Source organism: Crinia signifera, chromosome 5 (genome assembly GCF_055691185.1).
Source record: "Crinia signifera chromosome 5, ASM5569118v1, whole genome shotgun sequence".
Lineage (NCBI taxonomy): Eukaryota > Metazoa > Chordata > Amphibia > Anura > Myobatrachidae > Crinia > Crinia signifera.
In genome coordinates this window covers 318,547,838-318,562,020 of record NC_139221.1, presented here as the reverse complement: position 1 = coordinate 318,562,020, position 14,183 = coordinate 318,547,838, and the positions used below count along the sequence as shown (strand labels likewise).

At 46.9% G+C, this 14,183-nt stretch overlaps 1 protein-coding gene across 7 annotated transcripts in view; it reads right to left on the bottom strand.

Annotated features, from left to right (window-relative positions):
• The window catches only part of ASAP1 (ArfGAP with SH3 domain, ankyrin repeat and PH domain 1), a 258,811-nt gene that overhangs the window by 65,202 nt on the left and 179,426 nt on the right, over window positions 1–14,183 (bottom strand). For all 7 annotated transcript variants that reach the window (XM_083144874.1, XM_083144872.1, XM_083144876.1 and 4 more), the window contains one exon: window positions 3,374–3,446. In XM_083144874.1, the coding sequence (XP_083001000.1) occupies window positions 3,374–3,446 (73 nt within the window). The remainder of the gene's footprint in view (window positions 1–3,373; window positions 3,447–14,183) is intronic.

The following is a 14,183-nucleotide window of genomic DNA, read 5'->3' as shown; positions in this document are numbered from 1 at the left end:
TATTATCTGAGGCCCTTCATAAACCCCTTCTACTCTCCAAATAACGTATTATCTGCAAATAACCATGCCAAGCATACCATGCCCCCATGCCAAAACACACTGTATAGTATCTCCATGAAGACAGATGTGCGGGTTCAGAGGTGGACTCTATGGTAAACATCAATGTTTTAAGATGTGAGCACTGGGCATGTGCAGAGACGGGTCTGAGTTGGTGCTCATGGGGGCCCCAAAGGCTGCGGGCTGGCGTGAAGCGTGAAGGCAGCATGCTAGAAAACAGGGTCATGATGGCCTTGTTATATGCCAGTGACTATGTTTTCAGATGCAGCTCACGGACTCCAGTAACGTCATTGCCCCGGATATTCTGAGTAACCTGATGACCGATCTTCACACAGATGATCAGATGCTGCATCTTCAGACGCAGCAGCGGATCACAGAGGAAGTCAGGAGACAGCGTTTGCATATTGTCAGCCAGCCGTGGTGGCGTGCACCTCTGGAGAAGTATGAATATGCAGGCAATCGCAGGGGGGCTGATTCAATCACCTTGCCGTATCGTACCGCGTTCTACCCTTCAGGCCCCTGTCCAAATGTTCAATCTCACGATTACACCGATTCGCTTGTAGTTTGTGTGTTGTGTAGCAGAAATGTGATCTCGGAGCATATGGCCTTCATCTATTATTTAACAAATATCTTGGCGTCCGTACAAGGACTGTCAACAAGAAAATGCATTTTTGATTTTCGATGAATAATTACGCAGCGGAGGACTCGGAGCTATTTATACAGTAGAGAGCCTCCTGGAAATTGTAATCAACCTTGCATTATCATTCAGGAAAACGCTGCAAAGACCCCTCGCTTCCAAAAGCCCGGTGTCTGCAATATATATAGCCGTCAGCGCTGCCTAAATATAGAGGCACTTAGCCATGCGGTTATTGCTGCTAGCTGTTATATCTTGTGCCAAATGTTATACGACGCTCGCGTTAGCTAACTGATAGCAACAGCAGAAATGCAGGGAATACACTGCGGGCCTGATTCAGAGACACTTGGTAAGCAGCATTCTTTCGCTGCTGAGCGAGCAGTTAAACGCTGCCCAAACTCCACCGCTGTTCGCAGAAAACGGGGGGGGCACTGACGTCATGTAATGTCAGCCGCCTGCCCCGAGCAGGGAACAACCAGCATTTTCATGGGGACCCCATAAAACACTGTTTGTACCCCTGCAGCCGCCCCCTGTCTGATACCCATGCATCGGTCAGTGCTAATTCAGAAGTTATTATTGGCACAAAATGACATTCCCTGCTAACGATCACCTAACTGGCACTGTGCAACACATAGGATAGCCAATGAAAGCATGGCACAAGAGGCTCCGGGTACAGTATATTACAGTGCCCGCCAAGTCCGGAGCCCCTTGGTCCCCTCTCCGATTGTTAGAATACAACAAAAGTTACTTCCTCAAATTCAACTGCCAATAATGCAGCACGTCCAGTGCAGATGAATAGTTCTCCGCTTCCTACCTCTGGCAGAGCGTTCCCCTCCATTAGCAGCACGTACGCTTTACAAGCAATATTTTAAAGTGGTAAAAGAAATGAAAATGAGCAATGCAGAAGAATTACATCTATAAGGCAGCTGGCGGACAAACAGTCAGTGACTCGGAACCTTCAGCATTGGGCGTAGAACCGCAATGAGGTCAGAGCAGTGAATTTTAAAGAAATGTTTAGTGTGTGTTGTGTGCAGTCATTGTTGATACCTTTGTGCTTCCTTTTTGACCCCTCCATAATTAATACAAAGTATATGGGGGGGTCCTTGGTGGTTTGTGGACCAACAATGTACTCACAAGCCGTCGCACAATCCAGCTGCTGCATACGACCGGACCGGTCATCTCACAATTGATTGTATAAACCTAACCTGTCTGAAAACTGCCACTCACAGGTGACGCCGGCTGTATGAGCCTTCGGACCACTCATTGCATGTGCTTGAACTCAAATGCAATCGGCTACCAATCCAAACTGATCAGATGTGCAGCACGTCTGACCACAGGACTAATCCTCCAACCCGCGGGACCGCGCATTGCACGATTGTGTGCACACAATCCATCATACAATCCCTCAATATTGTATGATTGGGTGCAATGTCTTTCAGGTGTGTGGGGGCCTATCTGCTTTTAGTGGACTTGTTGTGGGATTTTAGGCAGCCCTGTTTGGAAATGGGTATACATGGAACAAAATTAAAGAACAACTTGTAGATTATTCATATTATGGTTTTTAAAATGCTACTAATTTATAATTTAAAACTTAAAAGTAATCTGATGTATATGTTTGACCCCTGAGTATCACATATATACTCTGTGCTGCTGGAGACCCTGCTCCTCCCACTATATAACTCTCAGTCTGTGGCTTCCTGCTGCCTCCATTCCCCTCCTCACATCATATCACTGCCCCTGTCACACGCAGCCCTGTCCTCACTGACAATCACCCATCTCCTGATATACTCTCTGCTGCTGGAGACCCTGCTCCTCCCACTATATAACTCTCATTCTGTGGCTTCCTGCTGCCTCCATTCCCCTCCGCACATCATGTCACTGCCCCTGTCACATGCAGCCCTGTCCTCACTGACAATCACCCATCTCCTGATATACTCTGTGCTGCTGTGGACCCTGATCCTCCCACTATATAACTCTCAGTCTGTGACTTCCTGTTGCCTCCATTCCCCTCCTCACATCATGTCACTGCCCCTGTCACATGCAGTCCTGTCCTCACTGACAATCACCCATCTCCTGATATACTCTGTGCTGCTGGGGACCCTGCTCCTCCCACTATATAACTCTCCGTCTGTGGCTTCCTGCAGCCCCCTCCTCACATTATGTCCCTGCCCCTGTTACATGCAGCCCTGTCCTCACTGACACATCACTCATCTCCTGATATACTCTGTGCTGCTGGGGACCCTGCTCCTCCCACTATATAACTCTCAGTATGTGGCTTCCTGCTGCCTCCATTCCCCTCCTCATATCCTGTCACATGCAGCCCTATACACAATGTCGAATCCCTCATCTCCTTATATACTCTGTGCTGCTGGGAGATCCTGCTCCCCCCATTATATATATCTCACAGCCTGTGGCTTCCTGCTGCCTCTTCCTCACTGCCCCTGTCACATGCAGCCATGTCCAAACCAACAAAAATGATACAACTTGTCGCATCACTAATCGTCTCCAAGCTGAGGCGGCCTATCCCACGATCTTATTGGCTGTTCAGTCCCTATCCCACTTAAAAACTGGGACTGCAATGGCTGAGCAGAAGGTGAAGGCTGATAACAGAATCTTCCTCCGCCATTAGTCAAACACGGCTCAAACATATATATTGTGTGTTCTAATAACGTCGGCTCTTACCTTGACCTGAATTGTAAATGGCTTTCACAGATTTTTTCACTTTCTGCAGCGCCGTCCTATCTTGATCTAAGGCCTGGAAAGAGAAAAAAAAAGCAAAATGTTTTATGAGAACACGTATGAGAGCGAAAGCGAGCGCACCCGGACAGCAGGAAGTAAGGCCGCTGCACACTGACAGCTGCAGAGGAAATATGCTTTCATGTCAAGATCTCACTGCAGACAAACTGCGACATGTTTCTGTGTACATGAAACCGAATATTCATAAGAATACAGGAAGCTTGCAGCAAATGCACAGTAAATCAATAGCCCCCCGCGCGTCATAGCAAAGGAAGAGAAACATGAGAATCTATGGCGATCACTTAGGAATTTATTCCCAAAGGATCGGAATGGGCTGCACGAAGCAAGCTGATCAATCATACACAAAAGGGGAAAGCTGAAAGCATAGAAAATACGAAAACAAGACAATCGCACCGAGCGCCTGGTAAATACATTTGCTAATAATGCATGAGACAGACTTGGTGATTCTACACAACTGAGGCGGTGATTCTGGTCTGCTGGGTAAGCTGCGAAACTCGCCACTTACAGAGCACCAGAGACGCCACCCGCACAGCATGGTACCGAGGGGAATCGGAGGTGGTGCCCCCCCCTCCCCCGTTTCTATTGCGCCCACCATTTTTTGTGGGTACGCACATGAAATGCTGGGTGTCCACCTCGAAACACCCCTTGCTGGTCAATCGAGAAGTGATTGCACAGACCCTCACTATCGATAGAGGGGCCAAATTCGCTGCTCTACGAGAAGGTCTGGTACTGTATGTTCAGAGTCCTACTCCCCTCTCTTACAAGCCCTAACCTGGCTCCCCCCTTCCCTCCATCCAATCCAAAGCCCTCAGCCACTCCTCTCCAATTTACATATCTGACCTTATCTCTCTTAAAGGTGCATACACATTGATAGATTTGGCAAAAGATCTGGGCCTTGAAACGACCGATCACCCTGCATGCCCGCCGTTCGTTGGTAGAGGTCCATTGTCTTTTCTGCATGCAGAAAGATCATAGACCGACCTTTAGCGATGTGTACCAATAGTTTCATGTGTATGCATGATGAGCGATTTGGTAAAACTGACTGACCGGCTCCCACTCCCCTCCACCATCGTTAAAGATCGATCGTTTATGTGTAATCGCTTGTACAATCGTTCACTATTTGATACCAAATTGTTTGTCCAGGAGTTCAGAGGAAATCGTTAACAAGATTGGATTGCTTGCTAAATGTTTCCATGTGTATGCACCCGTAGACTCTCAACCATTCTCCTCACTCTAATACTGAACGCCGCTTCTCCTGCCTGATGGATACAAGCTCCCACTCCTGCCTCCAGGACTTCTCACGCGCTGCTGAACTTCTCTGCTATTCTGTCCCTCAGACTCTCCACCTCCCTACAAAACAGGTTCTCAAGACCCACTTGTTCACCAAACTTAGACAACTCATCATAACACTCTGTTCCAGGCCTACTGTCATTCCATCTGTGCCCGTCTGCCCATGCCCTTCTGCCTGTCTGCCCATGCCCTTTAGATTGTAAGCTCTCATAAGCAGGGCCCTCTCCCCTCATGAGCTCTTCCTTTACTTAAACCATCTTTGATGGCACCAAATCCAGCGATTTCTACCAACATTATTATTATTATATACAGTTTCTTATATAGCGCAGCATATTCCGTTGTGCTTTACAGTTGGATACATGATCACACCAGCCTAAATTCCCGGGATTTCAACCCTACTTTCACACCTGCTGGCTGGTGTGAAAGGGGTAGGGGGTACTCACCCGGGTTGCCGGTCCTTGGTGTGCGGTCACACCAGACAGTACTCACCCCAGGTTGCGGGTCCTCGGTGCAGGCCGGGGATCCACACAGGCGGCTGGCGCAGATGACAGGACAGGCAGCGCATGTAGATGACGCAGCTCTCCGGTGCCCTCACTGCAGCCGGAGAGCTGCGTCATCTGCGCCCGCCATCTTACCTGTCATCTGCGCCCCCCGCCTGTGTGGATCCCCGGCCTGCACCGAGGACCAGCAACCCGGGGTGACTACTCTTCACCTCCTGCCCACCTCCGCCACCATCCCGCCGCCATTCCACCTCCTCCCCGCCTACTTCCCACACCAGAAAATGCAGGGACTTTTCTGGTGTGAAAGGGGGCAACCCGGCCCCATATTCCCGGGTGGGTTCCTGCCTTTTCTGTTGTGAAACGGGTATTATTGCTGTCTGCTGATGTAACCTGCGCTTGTTCTCTATTGTCTTGAACTGTATGCCAGTGTTTTTGCCTATTTCTTTGACACCACCACCAAACACACTCATAATGCATATACTACAGCATGCACAGGCAATGGAGAAACAAGGCTAAACGACCAGTCAACCAGTGACCACAGCTGCTACATACATCTGTCCATGACCACCGAAGCCTACGTGGCTTTCTCAGGCATACATGCATTGGGAAACGGTCAATAGTAAAACACTATGAAGAACGACATACATTAGGCACAGCGATCCATGCGAGGGGACGATGAAAATTGATACGATGTCCATGACGACATTCAGGACAAAAAAAAGTGAAAAACTCTTGTTGACTGTTTGACTGCCGGCCTTCCCATTGTTTGAAGTAACCTAAAGGTTGGAAGAAAAGAGGGGCAAGACTAGATGGACCAGGTGCCGTCACATTCTACGTTTCTATGTAAGAGCCGGCAGTACTGTGGGTATTATGACTGCAGCTTGTGTCACACCGAGCAAAGCTTTGTAGTGTATGTCTTTTGTATTACTTTCTTGTTTGTCGTTTCTTGTCCTGTGGTACGGCCAGCGATTACCTTGTGACGCACAGAATATAGGATATTAATAACAATAGTCTATTAACAAGGCACAATACACTGTATTCACCCTCCATCATGTGCCGCTGTGACAACAGTCTGTACTGTATTTTAGGCCTGTGCGTGCAAAAATCTATTTATATTTATGTCCTAAAAGGGTGAGGATTCCACATATCTACAGTGCACAGGGAACAATATCAGATCACAATGGTCTTTTCACAAATGACTGAAAACTGAAATGACGCATTGAAATACACTTGCCTGGGTGCAGGTACCGTACAACGTACTTGCCTACCCTCCCGGAATGTCCGGGAGGGCCCCGCAAATTGGGTTCCCCTCCCGGCCCCCTGGGAAGATGGGTTAATCTCCCTCATTTTGACCACAGACACGGCCCACCCCCCTTCCCTGCGGTATAAAATGCAGGCGGGCTAAAATGACACGAATCGCGTCATTTTGCGTCATTTTAGCCCCTCCCCACATCCACAGACCCCCGATTTAATGCAGCTGCTTTTTGAGGGGGCGGGGCTATGTGACATCAGCATCGCCCCGCCCCCGAAGCTTCACCTTGTCCCGCGTCCCATTTACTCCTCTCCGGGCTTCTCCCGGAGAGGAGTTTTTAAACGTCGGCAAGTATGAGGTACAACCAATTTGCAAAGGAGCTGATTGAACGGGTGCCAGATGACTCACCGACAGTCGGGATTCCGACTTTACACAGGCTTATTTTCCCTCATAGGGGTCCACAACCCCCATAGAGGGAGAATAGACTAGGTGGTGAGAAAAACGAGCCACCAAGGGGCTTGAATTGTAGGCTGTGATGTGGGGGGGGGGGGGGGGGGGTCAGGTTTAGGCAGCAGGGTGCTGAGGTTAGGGTTGGGCACTAGCGGGGAGGGTTAGGGGCAGGGTAGGGTTATGGTAGGGAGGTTAAGTATACTTCACTGCCCCCTGTCCAAATTCTGTCCCTTGTGATTCCGACCTCTGTATTCTGACCGACGGTCATCCCTATGTATCCCTTTAGTACAATTTGGTTTTCTGTATGCGTGTGAACAGAGCCTTTACGTACCTAATACATTTTAAATCAGATTGCAGTTACCTTTAGAATGTTAATAACGACATGTTTCTACCAGTCAGTGTCTGTAAGGGAAATAATGTGCGGAACATTCCGCAGATAAATCTATAAGAATGACAAAACCAACAATCTAAGCTTCATATCTACACTTGCAAAGAGTCTAAATACTAAATATTATTGGACATAGCGAATCATTTATTAAAGCACGACAGCTGAGCAGAGATATTTATAGAAAATATGATGCGTTTGCTTTTCTTGACATCAGACTTCGGACACAAAACATTTCTAACGGGATAAATAATTTCTGGCTGATGCTCTGCAGACTGTGCTGCCCCTATAAATTAAATATGGCGCACTGTGCAGCGTGGCGTGCCGGATTCCACTAGAGGATAGCTCCAATCAGGAATGATTTCTCCTAATTAGGACGACTGTGCTGGGTGCCACAACTGCAGTAACTCCATATGCCTGAAGTACGGCTTCTGGATGAAAAGCTAAAAATCCCATACACACATTATTGCTGTTATTTCATATATTGGGGGTGAGACAGGTGGGTGGAGGTGTAATGATGTGGGACAGGTGGGTGGAGGTGTAATGATGTGGGAAAGGTAGGTGGAGGTGTAATGATGTGGGAAAGGTAGGTGGAGGTGTAATGATGTGGGACAGGCGGGTGGAGGTGTAATGATGTGGGACAGGTGAGTGGAGGTGTAATGATGTGGGACAGGTATGTGGAGGTGTAATGATGTGGGACAGGTGGGTGGAGGTGTAATGATGTGGGACAGGTGGGTGGAGGTGTAATGATGTGGGATAGGTATGTGGAGGTGTAATGATGTGGGACAGGCGGGTGGAGGTGTAATGATGTAGGATAGGCAGGTGGAGGTGTAATGATGTGGGACAGGTGGGTGGAGGTGTAATGATGTGGGACAGGTGGGTGGAGGTGTAATGATGTGGGACAGGCGGGTGGAGGTGTAATGATGTGGGACAGGCAGGTGGAGGTGTAAATGATGTGGGACAGGCAGGTGGAGGTGCAAATGATGTGGAACAGGCAGGTGGAGGTGTAAATGATGTGGGACAGGCAGGTGGAGGTGCAATGATGTGGGACAGGTATGTGGAGGTGCAATGATGTGGGACAGGCGGGTGTAGGTGTAATGATGTGGGAAAGGCAGGTGGAGGTGTAATGATGGGATAGGTAGGTGGAGGTGTGAATGATGTGGAACAGGCAGGTGGAGGTGTGAATGATGTGGAAAAGGCAGGTAGAGGTGTGAATGATGTGGAACAGGCAGGTGGAGGTGTGAATGATGTGGGACAGGCAGGTGGAGGTGTGAATGATGTGGGTCAGATATGACAGATCTAGCAACAGGTCAAGACCTAGAGCTAACCTAGCCTTACACCGCGCTCCATTAGTTATCGCTGCAGCGTAGAACAAATCTTGGCGTGGCGTCAATGCTATTGGCTGGCGGTGTATGTACAAGACATATAGTATCAGTGGACATTCTTTAGGAACAAGCACTTTCTAGCACAGCTATGTCAGTCATGCAGCCCTAAGGCAAAACCACAGGATCTGAAAGCAGATTATTACTACTCGTTCTATGGTCTCTGCTACAATAAATATTGTAAATGGTAATTTATAGTCAGTGAATCTTAGTGTAGCATCTGTCTGTATGGGGACAGGTCTACAGAAATACGCTATATAATATTACCATAACTCCCACCTTCACGGGTCATCTACAGATAAACGCCACAACTATGATGTCATACAGCTGATGAAAGCGGTCAGCTACTCCTCTCACTGCTACATCTGTACACTAATGATATGTGTCACTTTATATACACAATTCATTTCTGAGCTTTGGTTGGATACAGACATCTCACGAAGGGTCATTATCCAGTATATCAAGACAAAGACCATATTTCTCTCCTCGTAACTATCAGAACGAAAACTGCATGGGAATGATCATCCAATGGGGGGGGGGGGGGGGGGGGGGGGGGGGGAGTCGTGCAACATTTAGGAGTCAAATTCTACAGACATCCTTTCAAATAGAGTATTTTTGGTATGCAGATCACAATATAGATAAATATTAAAATGACTGCGACTGCTTTTTACAAAATACACATGATTACTATAACCAACCTCAATCAGGGTGTTTTTTTTTTTTTATTTAAAAGGGGAGACTTATGAATCCACAACAGCCAGATATTTCCATTAGACCCATTCCTTGAGGGTCTGGCACAGGAACCAAATATTATCCACCCAGAACCAGACTTATAACAGGTCAAGGCCTAGAACCTAGACTTATGGCAGGTCTAGCAATAGGTCAAGGCCTAGCACTAACCTAGACTTATGGCAGGTCTAGCAATAGGTCAAGACCTAGAACTAACCTAGACTTATGACAGGTCTAGCAATAGGTCAAGGCCTAGAACTAACCTAGACTTATGACAGGTCTAGCAATAGGTCAAGGCCTAGAACTAACCTAGACTTATGACAGGTCTAGCAATAGGTCAAGGCCTAGAACTAACCTAGACTTATGACAGGTCTAGCAATAGGTCAAGACCTAGAACTAACCTAGACTTATGACAGGTCTAGCAATAGGTCAAGACCTAGAACTAACCTAGGCCCTTATTCTGATCGGTGCGGATTTTTCCGCATGCGGTCGTACCGCCGATGGTTTTCGACTGCGCATGTGCAGAGGTCACTCTGCGCATGTGCAAGCGGTTTCGCCGTACGTATTCTTTAGACGCCGCACAGGGGGCGGAGAGGGGCGTGAAGGGCTACTTAGCCTCATTACCCTATGCATACGCCCCGCGTTTTATGGGCGTTCCCATGCAAACGCAGGGCGTATGCATGGTAATGAAGCCGTGACGCATGTGTAGGGGGCGGGCATCTGACATCGCCGGATGTCAGCTGCCCGCCCCCATACATGATTTCATACGGACAAGTGTCCGTGTGGTCTAGGGTGGCGGGCGCTGGTGGAGCGTGCGGCCCTGCATTCGATGTTCGGCGACCATCGAATGCAGGGGCTGCTCCCAAGATGGAGGAGGCGTATCCCCGTCCACTTTCATGCGGACCGCCACATATCCGCGTACGGACGGAGGTGGCGATCCGTATGGAAGGCGGGGATTCGCCTGCACGGTCCTGGCCGCATATTTATGATCTGGCCGCACCGATCAGAATAAGGGCCCTAGACTTATGACAGGTCTAGCAATAGGTCAAGGCCTAGAACTAACCTAGACTTATGACAGGTCTAGCAATAGAGACAAATAGTAGAAAGCGCTCAGGTTCTAGGCAAAGACATAAGCCAGTTCAACTTTTTTGTAAAAAAGCATATATAGTGTTTATAAACACAGAGAAATAAATAAACAGTACATCACTATACATATATCAATAATAATTCTCAAAGGTAATGGCCGATACCACCAAAAAAAGGGGGAAGAAAAATAGTATTAAAATCAATACCACTGGACTTTTTAGGAATGTATCCAAACTGCATAAGTAGTAAAAAGAAAAAAAGGTACTCTTTACCTAGAAGGGCGCCCATCGCATGTACTAAAAAATCGCATGCGATGCGACCGACACGATGACCGCGATTTCCCATAGGGAACAATGTTAAATGTCCCAATTGACCCGATTTTCCATAGGGAACAATGTTAAATGTCCCAATTGACCCGATTTTCCATAGGGAACAATGTTAAATGGCCCACAGAGGCCAAATAGGCACCCTGAAGTGTGAAATGGCCCCCCAATTGTTAACGCCACCCCACGATCAACGTCAACCCGAAGCGTGGCAAGCGCAGCGAGCCCGCGAGGGGCGGCGGTACGCGTCCTACGACCTTTTCATACCCCCACTATCCACGTCGGCGTGGAGTTGAGAATAGAAAGTGTGGTGAGCGGGCTTCACAGCTGTCCGCGTCCGCTCGCCACGCTTCGGGCTCGCTGCGCTCGCCACACTTTCTATTCTCAACTCCACGCTGACGTGGATAGTGGGGGTATGAAAAGGTCGTAGGACGCGTGCCGCTGCGCTCGCCACGCTTCGGGTTGACGTTGATCGTGGGGTGGCGTTAACAATTGGGGGGGGGGGCCATTTCACACTTCAGGGTGCCTATTTGGGCCATTTAACATTGTTCCCTATGGAAAATCGGGTCAATTGGGCCATTTAACATTGTTCCCTATGAGAAATCGGGTCAATTGGGACATTTAACATTGTTCCCTATGGGAAATCGCGGTCATCGCGTCAGTCGCATCGCATGCGATTTTTTGGTCGCATGCGACCGACGCGATTTTTTTTTCCTTACGATGCCCACGATCAAAATCGTGGGCGCCCTTCTAGATAAAGAGTACCGAAAAAAACACTTGATCCTTGAAGAAGCCACCGTGATAAGTAGGCGGGGAAACACGTCGATCTACAAACCTTTGCTTTGCCCGAAGGACTAGCCGGCCGGCCTCTGTTTGGATTTCCAAACAATACTCTCAAGTGCAGTTTGACTGACGCTGCAGCAATCCGGATAACAGGTTTTGGGGACTACTCTGCGGGTACACCCTCTCCCCCTATACCTATATACTACCAAACAAGCCATTAAGGAATTGGTAATTAGAAGTTAGCCTAATCCAAACAAACTTATAAACACCCATATGATTGGACTGTGCTTATTAAATGCTGACTAATAAATTGGCTGTACTTACTAACAACCTACCCGGACACAATTCCTACAGCTGGTATTAACCCTGGAACAATCCGAAAGTACTAACAATTTTTAATCTGTTTTTTCTTTTTACTACAGTACTTATGCAGTTTGGATACATTCCTAAAAAGTCCAGTGGTATTGATTTTAATACTATTTTTCTTCCCCCTTTTTTTGGTGGTATCGGCCATTACCTTTGAGAATTATTATTGATATATATATATATATAGTGATGTACTGTTTATTTATTTCTCTGTGTTTATAAACACTATATATGCTTTTTTACAAAAAAAGTTGAACTGGCTTATATCTTTGCCTAGAACCTGAGCGCTTTCTACTATTTGTCTCCATTTCTGTTTTTCCTATAGGGTGTGGTAACCCCTAATAGTTAGCAGCTGGGTCCAATTAGGCAAATTAATTAGTTAATATATTGATATAATTAGTCTTGTCATTAGCGCTTCTATACCTTTCATTCAGGTCTAGCAATAGGTCAAGGCTTAGAACTAACCTTGATTTATGGCAGGTCTAGCAACAGGTCAAGGCCTAGAACTAACCTAGAATTATCAGAGGTCTAGCAACAGGTCAAGGCCAGGAACTAACCTAGACTTATGACAGGTCTAGCAATATGGCATGGCCTAGCACTAACCTAGACCTATGACAGGTCTAGCAATAGGTCATGGCCTAGAACTAACCTAGACTTATGGCAGGTCTAGCAACAGGTCAAGGCCTAGAACTGACCTAAAATTATGAGAGGTCTAGCTAACAGGTCAAGACCCAGAATGAACCTAGACTAATGACAGGTCAAGCAACAAGTCAAGACCTAGAACTAACCTAGACTTATGACAGGTCTAGCAATAGGTCAAGGCCTAGAACTAACCTAGACTTATAACAGGTCTAGCAACAGGTTAAGGCCAAGAACTAACCTAGACTTATGAGAGGTCTAGCAAACAGGTCAAGGCCTAAGAGAGGAGACTGGGGAACTATTTACTAGCTAAGCAGCCATGACGAGTGAGATGAGGGTGACTCAGGAGGAAGGAGACCCACATGATGCATGCATTTCTACTTGGCAAGTAGTGACGATGGATAGAATTGTCACAGATGGAATAATTTAAGATTTTTTTTCTAAACGTGGAAACGGGACGACTGAAAGTTAAATATCCCACATTTTCCAGCATCTATCGCCTTTCAGAGATGCTCAGGAGTCGGTAATAAAGAAGACAAAAAGGGGATTGCAACCTAAGCAAGAGCCAAGTGACAAAACGCATGATGTGGCTGTACTGTACGTTCACCCTCCTGAAAGCTGCCTGGTACAATCCTATAATATTTTAGAATCTCCGTAACAAATACTCTAGGCCGCGATGGCATAGAACAGTGCTTGAGCTTTCACTTTATCTCCTAAGCAGCAAGAACGAAGCAACGATCAAAGGTCCTTAAGAAGCTTCTGACATCTTCATCATAAAAGGGACTTTCAGACAGCTTTTGGGTTCTAAAGAAAGTTTTGGACACTTCTACTACATCCCTAACTTTTTAAGTGGATGCAAAGATCTTGCATTTCAATGTTATTGCCTGGCACTGCGTGTGGAATCTTTTTAGATCCTCACCAGTTGCAAGCGTGCTATATTATATACAGGTATTACGAATACAGATATCAAGGAGGACAATGTTGGCACCATCGGTGCAAAAAGAACCGAGAAGACCTTAGCAGAGTGCACTCAGATAAGTTATTGCTATAATCAAGTCTTTGAATACCAGTACGTCGTATGTTCCTGGTGCCACATTAGGTTCTATAGGGGAACCTTATCCAACATTGCAAAAAACAAGTGGAGAAATTCCCATAGCAACCAGGCCGCTTCTACTTATCATTTTATTTGGCGCTACAGATTGTTGCGATAAATACTAATAATTACTATTATTCATGAATGACTATTTTAGAAGGGTGCTTCGCCCTGTCCGATTTAAAAATGTGCCCTTCCCCTTTAGTGGTGCCATGCAAAAAACAGCCTTGCTTGTTAATAGGTACCACTTGCATTGCATCTATTCACATTAAAGGAATAGCCTGGGGTAAGCCCAAGGTGCTGTAGATACTGTACATGGGCCCCATTAGTGACGCTGATAGCTGGAGCACCCCCCAATAGTGGAAGGGAAAATAAATATTCAATGCCTCCAAAACAAGGTTACAGATGGAAAACAAAGGTTAAACGCAACATTCCATATTAAAATTTTATTTCGATG